Raw genomic sequence first — 19,960 nt, forward strand, 5'->3', positions numbered from 1 at the left:
TGAAGTAATATAAAAAGTTCTCTTTAACCTATGGAAGGAAATACCTTTTCCTTAAGAGGAGGGAAACATAATTCATTTATTTTAAAAGTCCATTAATATTCAGATGTAAGTGCTTGCTTTCATAGTTCTACTGCATAACTTTAACATTCTTAATTTAATATTACTCAAAATAAATAAAAATTAGGATACCAAAATCTTCTCCTATCCCTGAGACAGCAGCTTTTTCTGCAAAGGGTCGGAAAATATTTATTTTAGGCTTGGTTGCGGGGTGGGGGAGGATCTATACCATTTGTATCACAACTACTCACCCTTGCTCTTGCAGTGTCAAAGTGACAGCGCAGACAATACTTATACAACAGAGTGTGGCTGAGCTCCAATAAAACCTTATTTACAAAACCAGGCAGTCGACTGGCTGATTCCTGTCCTAGCCCCTAAATCATCTTACACGAGGAAATGCAAACTATCCTTTAAATGAGAGAACAATTTTTTTTTTTTTTTTTTTTTTTATGCTCAGTGGTAGGAGGGAGTAGGAGGGATGAAGTGAAAGAGGGAGAAATTTTAAAAAAACATACAGATACAGTCAGGAAGGGATTAGGTTACCTTCTGTGGATCTGAATTCTTCTCCCATTGAAGTACTCTTCATACCCAGGTTATCATCACTGTCACATTCTGTAAGGAAGAATCAATAAATGCAAATGTACTTCTGAAAAAGTTATTGTGCCATAATTTATGTATTCTAAGACAATATGACTTTCAATGACTTCTCCCATACCCAAGCTTACTAATTACAATCCATTAGTATTACACAACTTTCCTTAGAGGTTTGTGTGTTTCTTAATGCTTACCAAATAGTATTACTTAAATTGAGAAAAAAATAAAAGAAATAGGCAATTTGATTTTGGCTCCATATTCAAAAAATTATTTGAAGAAGTTCTTTTTGCATGTTGAGGAAATATAAAATCCTAGTATATTTTAAAAACTGTAAATTTTAAAAAGCTAGTATGTTTATTTGGATCTAGCAAATAAACTCCAAAGTTTCATTTGCATGAAATCATCTTTAAAAGATTTTTAATGACGACAGATAAAATTCTCCTGTATTTTGAAAATCATATGCATTCATCTCTATAGAGACCATAGATTTATATTAACAGTGTCTCTGCACGGCACAAACTCACTTGATGCCTTATATGCTTACTGAGAGACCTAAGGCTTTAAAATAATGACATGACTGACCGGGTATTACAAAAGTAACTTAAAATATGAACGTGGTACCATCAAGGACCCAGTATTTGGCTTTTCACCTTAATTACATTTAAATCAATTTCTATCAGAGTGACTGAATCAGGGTTTAAATAACCCTGATTGTGTATTCAATACAAATCACATGGACATATTTGCTTCTGTGAAAATATATAAAAACTTAAAATATACATTAAAAAATTTATCAATGTATTGTTTATAAATAAAAAACACTATATTTCTCTTCTATTCTTTTGCTGCAAAAATTTATTACGAGTCACCTTTTGCTATTCCAGCAAAAAAACGATTGCTTTTTCTACAATGTTATATACACCTACTACTTCAAATATTTCAAGCTGTGTTTTAGTGAAATAAAACATTACATTTACAATGTGAAGAACAAAAACTTTAGTATTAAAACATTAGGAACAAAGAGAAAATACCCAAGGTTTCTTTTATTACAATTCAAAGTCAAGGCCAGTCAAAAGCAGCATGTGGTAACTGGCCTAAACAATTCATCATGGCAACCAAGACCTAAGGCAAAACTGCAGGTTTGAATCATAACATAAGGTTTAGCTTGACACTAGGTTGTAAAAATTTTTAAAGGTTTCGTTTGCCTCAATCAGCCTCATCTGTAGAACAGAGAAAATCATGAATTTTTTTCCCTATTTTTCAGTACCTTGCACAGAATTAACTGTATCATATAGATTTTTAGGATGGTGCCCAAAGCAACAACCTATATAGTCTCATCAACAGGCTGAGCAAGCAGGCAGATAGATGCTTAGAATTAGGTTCAACAACTATTTCATATAGGGCATGCCAATGCTTCAATCACCTACACTTTCACAGCATGGGTGAACTAGTATGTTCAATTTTTAAGATGGCTTTAAAAACCTGTATAATTGGTACCAACCATACTTAATGCCTCCATCCCATTCATTCCAAAATGAAGACACAAACCAAACAGACACAACAAAGGCCCAGGGCCATAAACCAGACAACCCAAGGACAGTGTTCAGATTCAACAAAAATCATGTCAAAGCACAGTAAAGTCTGTTTTCAATTTAAATTCACTAATTCATAACAGCCTATGCTCAAGTCCCTCCTTGCATTACCTAAGAAAAAATATTCTAGGAAAGTTCAAACTTTACATAAAACTGGAAGGAAGATGTTTAATTACTGAAGAAGTATAAACAACTGAATACACAAAACTGTGTTTTTAAAAACTGTGTTTACATAAAGCAAACAATGTTCTTGAACTAACCTACAAGATACAGCCAAGTTCTATTACAAAAACAGATCTTTAAGAGCCCAGAGAATTTTTTTATATAAGCAATGGCGGTGACTAATAGTAGAAAATGGCAACTCAGAAATTCAGTCATCAAGAATGTGGTTGAAGTAGGTGCAATAACATAACACTCTGGAAAGTAAAAGCAAACAAACAAACAAAACCTTAAAATGTATGGTCAAGACAGTAAAAACAAGTAGCATAGTTATTTTACTTTACAAAGAGCATACTACAAGCCAGGAGCAACGTCACACAGGTTAAATAAAAATGGTGCTAGCGTGGTCCCTTTAACTCAGCCTGCCCTCACACTGAGACTGCATTTCTACAGTCTGAAGAAAAGAAGATGGGGCTTCTTGGTTTACCTACAAGACAAAAGATCCCAGGGAACTTACAATGATAAGTTGGCTATGCTTGACACATAATCAGCTTACTTTAAAGTACCAGAACCCACAATCAAATCGTTTTACCTTCTACCAAAAAAAATAAAAATAAAAAAAGCATCTTCCTAAATGTTATTTTTATCTACACACACTCTGCAATGTCATTAGACTGTAACAGAGTGTCTCATCTTCATTCCTCAAGGACATGGTAAGAGTGAACAATGCACAATGGATTCTCTACATAATAAAATCAGGGCTTTGTCAGTGAAAGCCTCAGCCTTCACAGGTGATGGCTGTGTGGCCTCAGGCAGCTATTTTAACCTTCCTGGGCCTCTGCTCCCTCATCTATGAAAGGGGGTGATCTAATATATCCTAACTCACAGTGTTGAAAAGAGGATTAAACAACATGCAGAAGTTCTTTGAACATGTTTAAACATCTTCAAACACTACAAACAAAAAGCAGCTAGCATGGTGGCTGGCACACAGTAAGTACTCAATAAAGGTCAGTTCCTTTTACTTTTTTAAAACAACATTGAAGGGGCTTCCCTGGTGGCGCAGTGGTTGAGAGTCCGCCTGCCAATGCAGGGGGTGCAGGTTCATGCCCCGGTCCGGGAAGATCCCACATGCCGCGGAGCGGCTGGGCCCGTAAGCCATGGCCACTGAGCCTGCGAATCCGGGGCCTGTGCTCCGCAACGGGAGAGGCCACAGCGGTGGGAGGGCCGCGTAACGCAAAAAAAAAAAAAAAAAAAAATTGAAGTGACAAGTGATATCTGCATCTTTGAAACATGAGGCTTGAGTTAGAATGAACACACACTTGTGAATAAAGTGTGAAAAGCATAAAAGAAGAAAAAGTCTACCTGGTCCTCTGACTAGGATCACTAGAAAGGACCCATGTATCTTGGCAAATTTTTAAAAAGTGAAAATGAGTACAATATAAAATAGAACTGATGAAGGATAAGGGGCCCAAGGGTGTCAATTCAGGACAGATTAATATTTTTACACATCTCTACAGGGATTTACACATATATCATAGCTGTAATCAAAACGTTGGTGCTGGAACCCTGATGCATAGAAGGAGAGTGAGTTTAAAGGGCAAAAACCATGACACATTCAAATCTCAAACTTAGTATAAAGGCTCACCTTGCTAGAGAGGGTAACTGATTTAACCCAACCAAGTCAGAGATCTAACAAAGTAGCAGCAGTAGCACTACTTACCTGTCCTCTCCCTACCAAGCAAAGATATAAGACCTTATGACCAAATGACTGACATTCATACATGGAGCCAGCAACTTCCCAATACCTCTATTTCTACTGAAATAAGTATCTCCTGAAAAAACTTTCAATTAACTGAAAAACTGGCAAAAAAGAAAGTGTAAGATACCATATGATCATTGATTCTGACAACACTATTCAACAGATTCTTCCTGTTTACATAGGAGTAATAAAACCACTTTATGGTCCTAATAATGGAAAATTTCTGAAAAGTTACAAAGAAATAAGAGGTTCAAGCTTCTATCATTTGTCTATGCTATGGCAGAGATTTTAAAAATGTGAAAAATCGGGGCTTCCCTGGTGGCGCAGTGGTTGCGCGTCCGCCTGCCGATGCAGGGGGGCCGGGTTCGCGCCCCGGTCTGGGAGGATCCCGCGTGCCGCGGAGCGGCTGGGCCCGTGGGCCGTGGCCGCCGGGCCTGCGCGTCCGGGGCCTGTGCTCCGCGACGGGGGAGGCCGCGGCGGGGGGAGGCCCGCATACCACAAAAAAAAAAAAAAAAAAAAAAAAAAAAAAAAAATGTGAAAAATCATCATACTGCTTATAAAACATGAGAGAACTTCTCACTGTGTGTTACTTGTAAGAGAGTTTGTGGGGTGGCTGGTTGGTAACTAGGAGCCTTGAAACGACAGATCCCCGAAGCAGTACGTTATATTGTATGTACAGTAAATCCCCTACATACAAACAAGTTCCGTTCCAAGAGCACATTCGTAAGTCCAACAAAATTAGCCTAGGTACCCAACTAACACAATCAGCTATATAATACTGTACTTTAATAGGTTTATAATACTTTTCACACAAATAATACATAAACAACAAAGACAAAAAATAAAGAAAGCATTTTTAATCCTACAATACAGTACCTTGAAAAGTACAGTAGTACCAGCTACATCACCGAGGCTTTTACACCTGCTTCTGGACATCCTGGGCTTGAAATAAAGATACTGTACTACTGTACTCTATACAGTAATGTACAGTAAAGTACACCAAAACACAACCACTTGTAGAGGATGCATGCATGTGACAAGGTACGCCAGACACGTGAACTAACTTATGTGACTGGACATGCGAATGCACATTTGTATCTTTGAAAGTTTGCAACTTGAAGGTTCATATGTAGGGGACTTACTGTACATGTCCATTTGGGGGAAAGAGGTTTGGAAAGCTTTTTTCAGATTCCCAAAAAGGTCCATCGACACCTACCCCCAAACCACACTGCCTTAAAATAACTGGTTGTCAGATCTGAAGACAGGACACTGGGTTAAGCTAGATGAAAGGAGTTACCCTGGCATTCTCGTGGTAACCAAAACTACACTACAGGCCCAACACGAACTGCAGTATTTGTGGACACTGAGAGATGTTTCTCAGTCCCAATACATATTAAATATCATTTCTTAACAAAGACTATTACTCTACTATTAACAAAGCCATTTATTAGGAAAGGTGAAGGAATAAAGTTACCCAAGAAAGTCACTGTTCTTTGATTTTTCTTATTATAAAGTTTATTAACAGGCAATTTGATGCCTTTCAGTCTTCCATGAAGAAAAAAATTTGTCTTACACTGAATCTGAACATACTGTGATTCAGCATAATATTTTTTTAAATTTTAGAGTTATAAAAGCATCTTTAAATCCAGACCTAAATAAAATATGTGACTTAAAGACTACACTTCTTTGGCCACTTAATTTTAATAATTTTCATTACTTTTAAAATGTAGTGGCTATAGCACATGAAAAGATGCTCAACGTCACTCACTAACCATTAGGGAAATGGAAATCAAAAACAAAATGAAATACCACTTCGCACCCATTAGGATGGCTAATATAAAAACAAACAAAAATCAGAAAATAACAATTGTTGGCAAGGATGCAGAGAAAATGGAACCCTTACGCACTACTGGTGAGAATGTAAAATGGTACAGTCCATGTGGAAAATCAGCATGGAGATTTCTCAAAAAATTAGAAATAGGACTTTCCTGGTGGTGCAGTGGTTAAGAATCCACCTGCCAATGCAGGGGACATGGGTTCGAGCCCTGATCTGGGAAGATCCCACATGCCGCGGAGCAACTAAGCCCATGCACCACAACTACTGAGCCTGTGCTCTACAGCCCACAGGCCACAACTACTGAGCCTGCACGCCACAACTACTGAAGCCTGCACGCTTAGAGCCCGTGCGCCACAGCAAGAAAAGCCACCACAATGAGAAGCCCACGCACCGCAACAAAGAGTAGCCCCCACTCGCCACAATTAGAGAAAGCCCTTGCGCAGCAACAAAGACCCACACAGCCATAAATGAATGAATGAATAAATACATTAGAAACAGAATTACCATATGATCCAGCAATTCCACTTCTGGGTATATACTCATAAGAAATGAAAGGAGGATCTCAAAGAGATGTCTGTACCCCCCATGTTCACAACAGCATGATTCACAATAGCTGAAGGATGAACACAACCCAAGTGTCCATCAACAGATAAACGGATAAGCAAAAGGGGGTATATACATACAACGGAGTACTATTCAGCCTTAGAAAGGAAGGACATTTTGACATAGGCTACAACATGGGTGAAACCTGAGGACATTTTGCTCAGTGAAATAAGCCAGTCACAAAAATACAAAGGCTGCATGATTTCACTTACACGACATACTCAGAGTAGTCAAATTCATAGACAGGAAACAGAATGGTGGCTGCCAGGAGCTGGGGGAAGGGGAGTGGGGAGTTGTTGTTTAATGCGTCTGGAGTTTCAGTTTTGCAAGATGAAAAGAGTTCCGGGGATGGATGGCGGTGATGGCTGCACAACAATGTAAATGCAGTTAATACCACTCAACTGGAGACTTCAAAATGGTTAAGATGGTAAATCTTACGTATATTTTACTACAATGAAAAAAATGGAAAGAAAAACTAAAAGAACATATAGTGGCTAGGAACCATATTTCCTTTTTACAGTAGTAATAATTAATAATATCTGCTAATTACTGAGCACCTAATGCTCTTTCCTATGCTATGCTAGACACTATACGTATCACTAATTCTTACAACCTTATAGATATGAAAAGTGAGACTCAGAAAAAGTTGAGTGACTTGCCTGAAATCGCACAGCTAAGAAGCAGCAAATTCAGTATTCGAATCAAAGACCATACCCCTCTTTATGTACTGCACGGTCTCTGTATTTCACAAAAATTCAGAATAAAGTATACAAGTGCCCCCAAAGAGCAGTAAGTTCAAACGAGCACTGATTACAAATGAATGATTAAAAAAATATATACCTAGAGAATTCTATATTCTGACATAGAGAGTGGTTTATGACACTGATGAGTGAAAAAGGAAATTAAAGTATATGTCAAAAAAAAAAAGGCTAGAGCATAAGAGACATTCAGAAAAGAACATCGGTATATAACAATAACCTATACTTTACCTCCGACCCTAATATACCCATGCAGACCTACTCATATGCAGCTCTCATTCCAAATAAAGTTGAAAGAAAGGCAAATCCATTACAGGTCTCATGTTCTAAATTACGAAAGAAATGCTCCCCAGAGCAGCAGCACAGGAGGAAGAAAAGGGGGTTGGCCTAGGTAGCAAAGGTAAAAATTTAAATATTTTTCAAGATATTAAGTAGATGTTGTTAAGGATCGGGGAAGGGATGGTAAAAGAATGGGAGAAAAAGAGATTAAAAAAAGCCACAGACACACAGGGTACTCCATTCAATACTCTGTAATGATCTATATGGGAAAAGAATTTTAAAAAGAGTGAATAGGGACTTCCCTGGTGGTCCAATGGTAAAGAATCTGCCTTCCAATGTGGGGGACACAGGTTCAATCCCTGGTCAGGGAGCTAAGATCCCACATGTTGTGGGGCAACTAAGCCCACGCACAACTACTGAGCTTGTGCACCTCAATGAGAGAGCCCACGCGCCCTGGAGCCCGTGGGCCACAACTACAGAGAGAAAACCTGCACGTCACAAGTAGAGAGAAGCCCACACACTGCAACTAGAGAACTAGAGAGAAGCCTGTACGCTGCAATGAAGATCCCACATGTCGTAACTAAGACCCCACACAGCCAAATAAATAAATATTTAAAAAATAATAAATAAATAAGAGTGGATATATGTATATGTATAACTGACTTACTTTGTTGTACAGCAGGAACTAACACAACATTGTAAATCAACTATACTCCAATAAAAAAAATTAATTAAAAATTTTAAGAAAAGAAAGAAGAGAAAAAAACCTTCCACAGACAGAAAAAGCAAGTGAATGAAAAGAGAAACTACAGAATAGGAAGACAAAATTCAGTACTAAAGCATGACATAAATATGCAAAACAAAGCTGATTTTTCTTTAAAGAGTGCAATTGTGCCAGTAGCTTAATGGTTCCTAACTTTGCAGAAGTGAATTGATCCAACACAATGAGTGGTTAGAGCAAACTTCTTCAGAATAGATCTTCAATCAAAATGTGGCTCTATATATGTAGAAAGAAGAAAATAGCTAGGAGGAGAGCACACTTGGACAATTTAAAGGCATATAATAAAAATTCCAAAAAGTAATCAGCTTTTCATTGAGGTCATTCATCAATACCTTCAAACCATATTCATGGCTGCAAATTATTAGGATATTTAAAAATTACTCTTTTATTCTCTCCTACCCACATTTCAGAAATTACAAAAAACAAAACCAAAACCAAAACAAAAACCCAGCTGGATCCCTAGAATTACATCCTTTCTTAAATACTGGTTAGTGAAATTGGACATCAGCATGCCCTTTCATTGAACAATCTCAGAAAGGCAGAGAAGAGTGTAGGACAGGGGGTGCCTAGCCCTTCAAGGCAATAAAGATCTCTCAGGGCATCATTTTGTCACTGTCAAACTCTTAAATTTTTATTTTTTATTTTTTGGTATTGCCATATTAGCATTTATTGCTTTCTGGTTTCTCCTATAAGCACTTTGCTTTCTGAAAAACTGAAGATAAATTTAGAATTTTAGAAATGAAATGAAGATCTGGATTCTGAGCTTTGCAAAACTATACTAGCATATTTCAAACCATAAGTATATATTTTAAATATATGAATATAAATTTTATCCATTAGATTAAAAAAGGGCTCTAAAATATTATGAATTCATTCTCCTTCTAATACACTCAAAGTGAAAGTGAGATAAGAGAAAAAATACGATAGAAGCATGAGCACGTGGTGGTTTAGTGAGCAGGCAGCAGGGCACTAGTGGAGAGCAGTTTATTGGTTTCTCTCAGCAGTGAAGTCTCTTCCTCTTGGGCAGTTTGCACTGTGGCTGCAGCTGCATACCTTTGGTGGTATCAGATATGCTATTTAACAAGGCACACATCATATCTCCCTCTAAGTGGTGAGGGTTGAGTATATGTGCTGGCCTCTGAGTCTTCTTAAATTGATTCTCTAGCTCCAGAAAACCTTGATCTCCTGAGAGGATGGTGAAAGGAATCTGCTTGGGCAGCTGTTCATCCAGACGGCCAGCCTAAGTTGGAAAAAATGGCACAAGTTGATAAAAATCCGCATCTGAACTTCCAGTCAAGTTACAGCTATTTCAGAATGAACACATACCTAGAAACGCGTATTTAGCTTGTTCCCTTGCTCCCACCAAAGTATGATATAAAGATCTCGTTCATAAATGAAATATACCGTATTTAATCAAATATAAAATGCTGTCAATTATAAGATAAGCTCTTTTATATGCCACTAAGAAAGAAAGAAAAAAAAAGCCAAAAAGAGTAAAACAGGAGGCCCCCACATAAAGGTGGAACACTAACAGGGCTATGCGCTCAACCTGAGGGTAAATAAAAATGAATCTGCCATAGAGAAAAGGTAAGCAAAGTAATTTGCATAACTCAGTCTTAGAACTGGCTAGATGGAAAAAGAAACTACCTTGTGGTTTAAAACATAAGCAGCAGTCAACAAGTTTGCAGAGTATCAGTGTGACACAAAAATCCTTAAGCAGAGAATTTAATTTAAACTGGGTCTCAGGTGGGTTGTTTCTCCAGGTGACTAGCAGAGACAGAAGCAAATGCAAATCCCATCTGGGCCAACAGTGACTGCTACGGTGCCCCCCATTTCAGAGATGTTAAAATGTGAAAGTGCCTCATGCATCAAGGAGTGTCATCTCCTGATAATTTACTCTAGAAATAGCTGAGGGTCTACTATGAGTAGCTGAGAGTCTGCTGGAACTGGGGATGAAGCAGTAAACACATGCTATGGGTTCCTGCCCTCAATAGTCGTAAGTAGAACCTGATGCAAAAGGTTTTATACAAAAAGCACAACACTGAAAAGGAATCTACAGTGTCATTATGATTCAAGAGGGAAAAAAATCCAAATGGGTCCTAGCTTCACATTCGATTTTGAATAAAACAATGACTCACATGCATACATATGGCAAAATCAGCAGCATCTTTTCTTTTACTACAGCGAGGGTGAAGGAAAAAGCATCCAATCCTGTTCAGGTAATTATAGATCTTACAGTTGATGGGAGGCTTCCAGTTGGTGTTTCCTCCTATTATGTTTAGAAAAGGCATAAATGATGAGTCAAACAAGAGAAAAAGAACAGAACACTAGATACAACTGAAAACTCTATAAGGAAAAACAAATACTAGAAAAAAATGTTTCTAGAGGAAAAGTACCAGATTAGAAGGCAGAACAAGGCAGTTCTCGTGCAGGTATCACCAGGTTGTTGCTTAAATCTTGGGGAAGTATACCGACTTCCCCAAATCTGCCTATTAATCTGAAAACTCACAGGGATGTTAAGCAGAATCAAAAGTAATGTGCATGAAAATTCTTTGACTGCTGTTGTTCTATATGAATGTACGCATTAGTGGTTTTTTACAAATATGTCAAGACTGCTCAGTGAATAAAAATGATGGGCAATCAGGAAAGCTGGACTTACTAAGAGGTTGTACTGACTACCTTATCCAGGTCAGCATGTTTCTATCTTAAATCCTACAGCATGTTTCTATCTTAAATCCTAATCCTCTTCTTTATATGCTGCTTCCTGTCAAACATGGCATGCATACCTCGTTTCACTGCACTTTGCTTTACTGTGCTTTGCAGATACTGTGTTTTTTACAAATTGAAGGTTGGTGGCAACCTTGCATTGAGGGAGCTCATCGACGTCATTTTTCCAACAGCATTTGTTAACTTTGTGTCACATTTTGTTAATATTCGCAATATTTCAAACTTTTCCATCATTATTTTATTTGTTATGGTGATCTTTGATGTTACTATTGTAATTGTTTGGGGATGCCATGAACCACGCCCATACAAGACGGCAAACTTAACTGATAAATGTTGTGTGTGTTCTGACTGCTACACCGACTGGCCCCTCCCCCATCTTTCTCCCCTCCCTCCTGGCCTCCCTTTTCCCCGAGACACAATATTGAAATTAGCCCAATTAATAACCCTACAATGGCCTCTAAGTGTCCAAGTGAAAGGAAGAGTCTCACGTTTTTTAAAATCAAAAGCTAGCAATGATTAAGCTTAGTGAGGAAGGCATGTCAAAAGCCAAGACAGGCTGAAAGCTAGGCCTCTTGCACCACAAAGTTACCCAAGCTGTGAATGCAAAGGAAAAGTTCTTGAAGGAAATTAAAAGTGCTACTGCAGTGAACAAATGAATGATAAGAAAGTGAAACAACATTATTGCTGATATGGAGAAAGTCTGAGTCTCTGGATAGAAAATCAAATGACCACAACATTCCCTTAAGCCAAAGCCCAATCCAGAGCCAGGCCCTAACTGCCTTCAATTCTATGAAGACTGAGAGAGGTGAGGAAGCTGCAGAAGCAAAGTCTGAAGCTAGCAGAGGTTGGTTCATGAGGTTTAAGGAAAGAAGCCATCCCCATAACATTAAAGTGTAGGGTGAACCAGCAAGTGCTGATGTAGAAGCTGCAGCAAGTTGTCCAGAAGATAATTCCTAAGATAATTCATGAAGGTGGCTGCACTAAACAACAGATTTTCAGTGTAGACAAAACAGCCTTCTATTGGAAGAAGATGCCATCTAGCAGTTTCACAGATAGAGGGAAGTCAATGCCTGGCTTCAGTGTTTCAAAGGACAGGCTAACTCTCTTGTTAGGGGCTAATGCAGCTGGTGACTTTAACTTCAAGCCAATGCTCATTTACCGTTCTGAAAATCCTAGGGCCCTTAAGAATTAACCTAGGACTTCCCTGGTGGTGCAGTGGTTAAGAATCTGCCTACCAATGCAGGGGACACGGGTTCAATCCCTGGTCCGGAAGATCCCACATGCTGCAGAGCAACTAAGCCCGTGAGCCACAACTACTGAGCCTGTGCTCTAGAGCCCGCAAGCCACAACTATTGAGTCCACATGCCACAACTACTGAAGCCTGTGCGCCTAGAGCCCATGCTCTGTAACAAGAGAAGCTCTATAAATGGAACAACAAAGGCTGGATGACAGTGCACCTGTTTATAATATGGTTTCTTGAATATTTTAAGTCCACTTTTGAGACCTACTGCTCAGAAGAATCCTTTCAAAATATTACTGCTCATTGACAAATGCACCTTGTCACCCAAGAGCTCTGATGCAGATGTACAATGAGATTCATTTTGCTTTTATGTCTCCTAATGCAACATTCATTCTGTATCCCATGGATCAAGGAGCAATTTTGACTTTCAAGTCTTATTATTTAAGAAATAAATTTCGTAAGGCTACAGCTGCCATAGATAGTGATTCCTCTGATGGATCTGGGCAAAGTAAATTGAAAACCTTCTAGAAAGGATTCACCATTCTAGATGCCATGAAGGACATTCATGATTGGGAAGATGGGAAGAAGGCAAAATATCAACATCCACAGGAGTTTGGAAGAAGTTGATTCCAACCCTCATGGATGACTTTGAGGGGTTCAAGAATTCAGTAGACAAAGGAACTGCAAATGTGGTGGAAACAGCAAGAGAACTAGAATTAGAAATGGAGCCTGAAGATGTGACTGAATTGCTGCAATCTCAGGATAAAACTTGAATGCATGAGGAGTTGCTTCTTATGGATGAGCCAAAAGAAAGTGGTTTCTTGAGAAGGAATGCACTCCTGGTGAAGATGCTGCGAAGACTGTTGAAATGACAACAAAGGATTTAGAATATGACATAAGCTTAGCTGATAACACAGGAGCAGGGTTTGAGAAGACTGACTTCAATTCTGAAAAAAGTTCTACTGTGGGTAAAATGCTATCAAACACCATTGCATGCTACAGAGAAATCGTTCATGAAAGGAAGAGTCAACCGATGCAGCAAACTTCATTGTTGTCTTATTTTAAGAAACTGTCGCAGCCACCCCAGCCTTCAACAACCCCCAGCCTGATCAGTCAGCAGCCATCAGCATGGAGGCAAGACCCTCCCCTAGCAGAAAGATTACGACTCACTGAAGGCTCAGGTGATGGTTAGCATTTTTTAGCAATAAGTTTTTTTTTTTTGGCTGCGTTGGGTCTTCGTTGCTGCCTGAGGGATTTCTCTGGCTGCAGTGAGCGGGGGCTACTCTTTGTTGTAGTGTGCGGGCTTCTCATTGCAATGGCTTCTCTTGTTGCGGAGCATGAGCTCTAGGTGCAGGCTTCAGTAGTTGTGGCACTCGGGATCAACAGTTGTGGCTCGCAGGCTCTAGAGTGCAGGCTCAGTAGTTTTGGCACATGGGCTTAACTGCTCCGCGGCATATGGGATCTTCCTGGACCAGGGCTCGAACCCGTGTTCCCTGCACTGGCAGGCGGATTCTTAACCGCCTGTGCCACCAGGCAAGTCCCAAGGTATGTTTTAATTAAGATTTCTTTTAGACGTAATGTTGTTGCTCACTAAATAGACCACAGTATAGTATAAACATAACTTTTATATGCACTGGGAAACCAAAAAATTCATGTGACTTTCAGTGGTCTAGAACTGAACCCACAGTATCTCCTAGGGATGCCTGTACATCAAAGCCTCAGTTAATCAAAGAGGACTCTCTCTCCCAGGTTTGGTCAATGGTTTGTAAAGAGATTTAGACTACGGCCATACCACCCTGAATGCACCCGATCTCAGCTGATCGCCGAAGCTAAGCAGGGTTGGGCCTAGTTAGTACTTGGAAGGGAGATTTATGTGAAGACGCACATTTATGAACAGTAAGGATGAACTGAAGAGGCAGTTATTTTGAAAACACACTAGTCCTGTAGTCATGAGGCCCAAGTTCAAAAGCTAACTCTACTAGTTATTATTTTTGTACTTTGTAAAAAATAAACTTCTCAGCCTACTTCCTTATATTTTAAAGGGAGAAAATTATAACAATCCGTAAGCATGCATTAGTACCAAGTATAGTATCTGGCGCATTATAGGTATTGAATAAAGGCTCTTTCAATCTGTATCTAAAGATCTACAAACTGTGGGTCACCAGATAGAGCGAATATTTACCGCAGAGAAATGTAAAGAGAAAAATATTCTAGCAGAGTAACTACAATGCAAAGTGACAAAATTCCAATTATGTTCCTATCTTCTATTCAGGAAGGTTCTAAAGGAGTCCTTTTAAAGCAAATCATATTCTAAGGGGGAAAAAAACGGGAGGTTGTCTCAAATGTGTTCCTTATTAACCATACCTTGAAAGCCCCAAATAAATGTTCCTTGGTTAAGATTCCCTGGTAGATGACCAAAAAAGTTGGACCAGTTATCAAAGTCTACAAAGACGATGTGAGTCATGGTTCGCAGGTAATCCAAGTCTGGGAGCTCAACAACCTCTTCATCTGAGAAGAGAGAAACATCGACATGAATTTGATAAGAATCAGCTAAAAACTTTTTAATTTGTCAACTTAATGTTAATCTTGCATGTTATTTACTTCTATCCAAACCATGTCGTGAAATCCAAACCTGTATATGACACAATATATTTATATCAGATAAGAACTATTTTGAATATTTCAGAAATGATTATCCTTTCTACAAATATGTACCACTGATCCTGGCTTTCTTTAAAAGTCACTTATAAAAGGAAGTTTTTAAAAAATTAGTGTACTGGAAGATATGGAAGACCAAATTTTAAGGCTAAATAACTAAAAACTTGCACCATCCATCAAAATAAACTTTCAGGGTTACTTGCTAAGAACTTTCTCGCCACCAGGAGTTTGTTCTTTTCCTAATGTAGACTGATTCATCAGCAGCCCTCTGGCTCTGTGCTCACACACCCGAGAGCAGACACGAGACAGCCCACGAGAGGCTCCTGTGACTCGTGCAAAACAGGGCCCGGTGCTCCTCCTGCCAAGGACACCTCTTCCTCAGTCAACTCAGGGCTTCTCACCTCCCACCATCTGCAGCTCTTGTTCTCCCTCCTCTTCCCTTCTTTCATACCTTCCACCTTGACAGAGCCTTACAGTTTCGAGTGGTAGCAATGCAAGTCTTAAATGTTTATACTATTTTTAAAATGGATAGCTTCTACTCCACCTACTAGAGACTCCCTCAGAAAGAGACTGCCATCTTCCCATTTCCAAACCACCCATCTTCTTATCTGTCTTCTTAAAATACTAAGTAATAGATACAAAAATGACTTCCTATCAGACACAGACCTACACAAATCCCCCAAAAGCAATCACAAGAGCAAAAGGAAAACAACAGAACATAAAATAGTGTGACCACGGTTTCACTGTTTGACATCGAGTTGAATGGATCAATAGTATGTCATTTAATCATTTCTCACATAAAACATGCCGTGACTAAAGGCAATGCTGAGATCTACATGTGCTACAGAGCAAGCCTATAAAAACTCAGTAGTTCATAAACATATTTTACAAACCAAAATACTCACATATTTCATTTTTTCCACTCGACATTGTATAACGTATGAAGAGTTCATCTTTAAAAGAATATACACTTAAAATTATACTCTAAAGAAAACAATTTACTTCTAAACAAACTGAAAACACTGCACTCTTCTAGACTTCCTTAATCTTATCATAGAAGAAGGGAACCTAGAGTAAGCACAGACAAGGGGATCCATACCTCAGTTTTCTGCCTGGTTTCTTGCTACCACTTAACAACTCGACTTCTAATTGCTATTTTAACTCTAAGTAAAAGCTTTGCTTCCAAAGACGGTAACAAAAATATACAAATTCTCAAGTGACCTTTAAAACTTCTCATACTTATAGAATAAGGTCAAAATAGAAATAAAAAGAATTCACCTGATTTATCTTTTTATTGAACTTAAATCTAAATGACAGTAACGTGCAGAATAACTTTCAAATCTGACTTTCAGAAAGACCATCTATTTCCCTCATCTTTCAAAATTCCCATGCCTTTTGGAAAAGAAAAGAAAATGTTATCTAAAGTACCTATTATTTAGCGTAACAGATATTCCTTGTGCCCTTAGGTTGAGAGAGTGGCTGCCTGAAGCAGCGGGAATACAGATCCCTCCCAGTAAAGTGCACGCCCGCCGTAACCCACTGGCCAACGTATCAGCCCATCAAGTCCCGGCTTCAACACTGGCTCCCTTGGAGCAAAGAGGGTGGCTACACATGCGCGTGTTTCTAAACGGAAACGGGAAACGTGTACGGACATCAGGGTTGTAGAGCCGTACCTGTACTCTGACAGCTCACGTCAGCCTCGGCTCCTCTCTCCGGGTCTGAAGTCTGTGGACAGCTTGCTGCCTGTCTCAGCTTTCTCTCTGCACGGGAGGAACTGGCAGCAAACGTGTACGGGCTCGTCTGCTCAGGCCCGAAGCGGGCCACGCTGGGCTCCCGCAGGAAGCAGTGTTTCCTGTGGAAGTGCTGCTGCGCGCTCTCGGGGTCCTGGAAGGCTCTGGTGCAGGTGCCGCACTTGATCAGGCACTGCGGCGCGCCCTCCGCGCCCTCCGGCTCCGCGTGTGCCTGGCGCACGTGTGCCAGCATGTCATCCGTGGCCTGCGCCGTGGCCGAGCACGCGCCGCAGCGGAACCACAGGCGGCCCTGGCCCAGGAGAGTCTGCAGACAGCGAGCGTGGTCCTCCCTTCTGTTGACTTTGCAGAGGTAGCTCTCCCGGCATCCGCACGTCAGCAGGTTACCCGTCTCTACAACTGGAAAATCACTCTCGGTTTTAATGGAAGTTTCCATTTTTTCTGACACAAATACATAGTCTATGCTGTGGTCCTCCTTATAATGACTCAGAAACGCTTCTTCCACATTAAAGATCAGATCACAAAGCCCACAGAAATACTTCATCTTTATTTCGTTGTCATGCTCATCTTGGCAATGTCGATACAGAGTTTCCATCTTGTGAAAAGTCTTTTTGCAATGGGCGCAGCTATACCTATGAAACTGGTGACTTGCTAAAGACATGCAGTGTTGTTTCACACATTCTTCGGAGTCAAACATATCTTCACAAATTCGGCATTGCCATTTACCGCTTGGAGGACTGGTTGCTGGGGAATGATCAAGAATAGTAATAGTTGAAGAAGGATTATCAGCAGTCAGATCATTCACCAACGTTGTAGAGGATGACGGCAAAGTGTCACCTTCTACCTCATCTGTCTCATAAAAATACCTGTGTCCATTATGAAACTCAGTCACATGGGCCATTATAGCCTCTTTCCTTGCCAACTCCTTTTTGCATGTCCGACACCAGAAAAGAAAGTTATTTAAATGCGCCCCACCATGAATGCGGCTCATGTGTAAACGGATGACTCCTGAATCTTCACACACCTTCCCACAGACCACACACTTATAACACATCGTGTTTGCTGAGAAAACGTGCTTTTCTACTGCTTCTTCACTTGGGAAGCGTTGCTGGCATTCACAAAACCAGGTTTTAACAAGTGACTTTTCCTTCTGAACACAAACCATACCCCCATGGCTTTTATCTCCTAAATTAATCTTCTTCTTTGGAACAGTGCTGCAATCTTGTGAGCTAGATTCTCGAACGGACATATTTCTTTTAAGTGATGAAAATTTTGACTGATCTTGCAACAGGTGCAAGTCAGAAGGGGGTTTGTTCCCTTCACTGCTGTGGCAATAAAGTAAGACTGATTCTTCCATTGAGTTAATGACTCGGACTTTGTGTCCTGAATTCTGCTTGTGATTCCAGGTACTGGTTTCATCCACAAAGACATGGTTGCAATGTGGACAATAACCTCTCAGTAGGAATTTCTCTGCCACCTGAGCAATGCTCTTCTCAGCTAGAGCTACAGGACCAGCATTTCGACAACGAACTCTAAATTGGACAAAAAAATAAACTCATAAGTATTTTCTAAATATAGTATCTCTGCTTTCTATTGTAGGAATTATAAAGTAAACAATGTATACATAAGCACTAAAAACTGTTTTTCAATAAAGTTGCAGGGCTTCCCTGGTGGCACAGTGGTTAAGAATCCACCTGCCAATGCAGGGGACACGGGTTCAAGCCCTGGTCCAGGAAGATCCCATATGCCGCGGAGCAACTAAGCCCTTGCACCACAACTATTGAGCCTGCGCTCTAGAGCCCGCGTGCCACAACTACTGAAGCCCACGCGCCTAGAGCCCGTGCTCTGCAACAAGAGAAGCCACTGCAATGAGAAGCCTGTGCACCTCAACAAAGAGTAGCCCCTGCTCACGGCAACTAGAGAAAGCCTGCATGCAGCAACGAAGACCCAACAGAGCCAAATATAAATAAAATAAATTAAAAAAAAATAAAGTTGCAGATGATACAATAATATTCTATCTACCTGACCATTACCTACACTTTATGTTTCTAATCCATATACCAAAGAGTAAAACTAGAATCAAAAAATTTTTTTAAAAATTCAGACAAATTTTAGACAAGTAAAAACTATATCAAATGCACTGATAGGAACGTCATGAGACAAGCAAGTAATTAACTTCTCTGCGGTAATTAAACAGTACAGAGGAGCACTACAGTGAGACTCTCAACAACCCTGTACCTATTCTTTAAGAACGAACTGATTTTACATCAGGAAAATGCCATGCCCATGGTTGCTTTTATACTAAAGAAAGTGTCCAACATCATTGTTCATTAAGGAAATCCAGATTAAAACCACCGTGAGACTCTCAAAAGAACAACTAAAATGAAACAGACTGGCAACAGCAAACCTTGGCAAGGATGTGGAGGAACTGGAACTCTCACACCTGGCTGGTAGGAATATGCACCAGTGCAAACACTTTGGGAAAATGTCTAGTAGTGTCTTATAAAATTAAATACACACCTACTCTTCGATCCCACAATTCCACTCCTAGATATTCATCCAAGAGAAATGAAACCTATGTCTATAAAAAGGCTTGTATAAAATGTACATAGCAGCTTTATTCACACTAGTTAAAAACTGTCCATCAACATAAGAATGAATAAACAAATTGTGCTATATTCATACAATAGAATACTACTCACAAATAAAAAGGAACAATGTACTAAACAATATGGATGAATCTTACAGATATTGTGACAAACACAAAAGAGTGCATACTATATATGATTCCATTTACATAAAGTCCTAGAGGAGATAAAACCAACGTAAGGTGGAAAAAGTATCAGAATAGACTGCCTGGGGGTGAGAGGGTGGGAAGTGACCAGGAAAGGAACAATGGAACTTTCCATGGAGAGGTAACACAGGATGGTAAAAGTGTGGGTTAACAGATGTATCCAGTAGTCAAAATCATAAAGGTTAAGATTTGTATACTTCAATAAATTGAAATTGTATCTCAGAAACAAAGAACTGTAAAAAATAATTAAGGGCGGTAAGGAGCATACAGATATATAAATAAAAGAAGAATGGCAGTGTTGATTATTATTAAAACTGGGTGACGGGTAAATGGAGGTTCATTATACTATTCAGCTGACTTTCATACAGTTGAAA

General features: G+C 39.5%; 1 protein-coding gene across 3 annotated transcripts in view; it reads right to left on the reverse strand.

Moving 5' to 3' along the window:
• The window catches only part of ZNF451 (zinc finger protein 451), a 92,037-nt gene that overhangs the window by 16,372 nt on the left and 55,705 nt on the right, over positions 1-19,960 (reverse strand). For 2 of the 3 annotated variants that reach the window (XM_028479236.2, XM_024121944.3), the window contains 5 exons: positions 16,718-18,324; positions 14,751-14,894; positions 10,558-10,688; positions 9,473-9,659; positions 601-669 (listed from right to left, as the gene is read on the reverse strand). In XM_028479236.2, the coding sequence (XP_028335037.1) occupies positions 601-669; positions 9,473-9,659; positions 10,558-10,688; positions 14,751-14,894; positions 16,718-18,324 (2,138 nt within the window). Of the gene's footprint in view, positions 1-600; positions 670-6,947; positions 6,967-9,358; positions 9,660-10,557; positions 10,689-14,750; positions 14,895-16,717; positions 18,325-19,960 lie in introns of those variants that run through there. The other variant, XR_008615772.1, reaches the window with a different exon arrangement.

This window comes from Physeter macrocephalus, chromosome 18 (assembly GCF_002837175.3).
Source record: "Physeter macrocephalus isolate SW-GA chromosome 18, ASM283717v5, whole genome shotgun sequence".
Classification (NCBI taxonomy): domain Eukaryota; kingdom Metazoa; phylum Chordata; class Mammalia; order Artiodactyla; family Physeteridae; genus Physeter; species Physeter macrocephalus.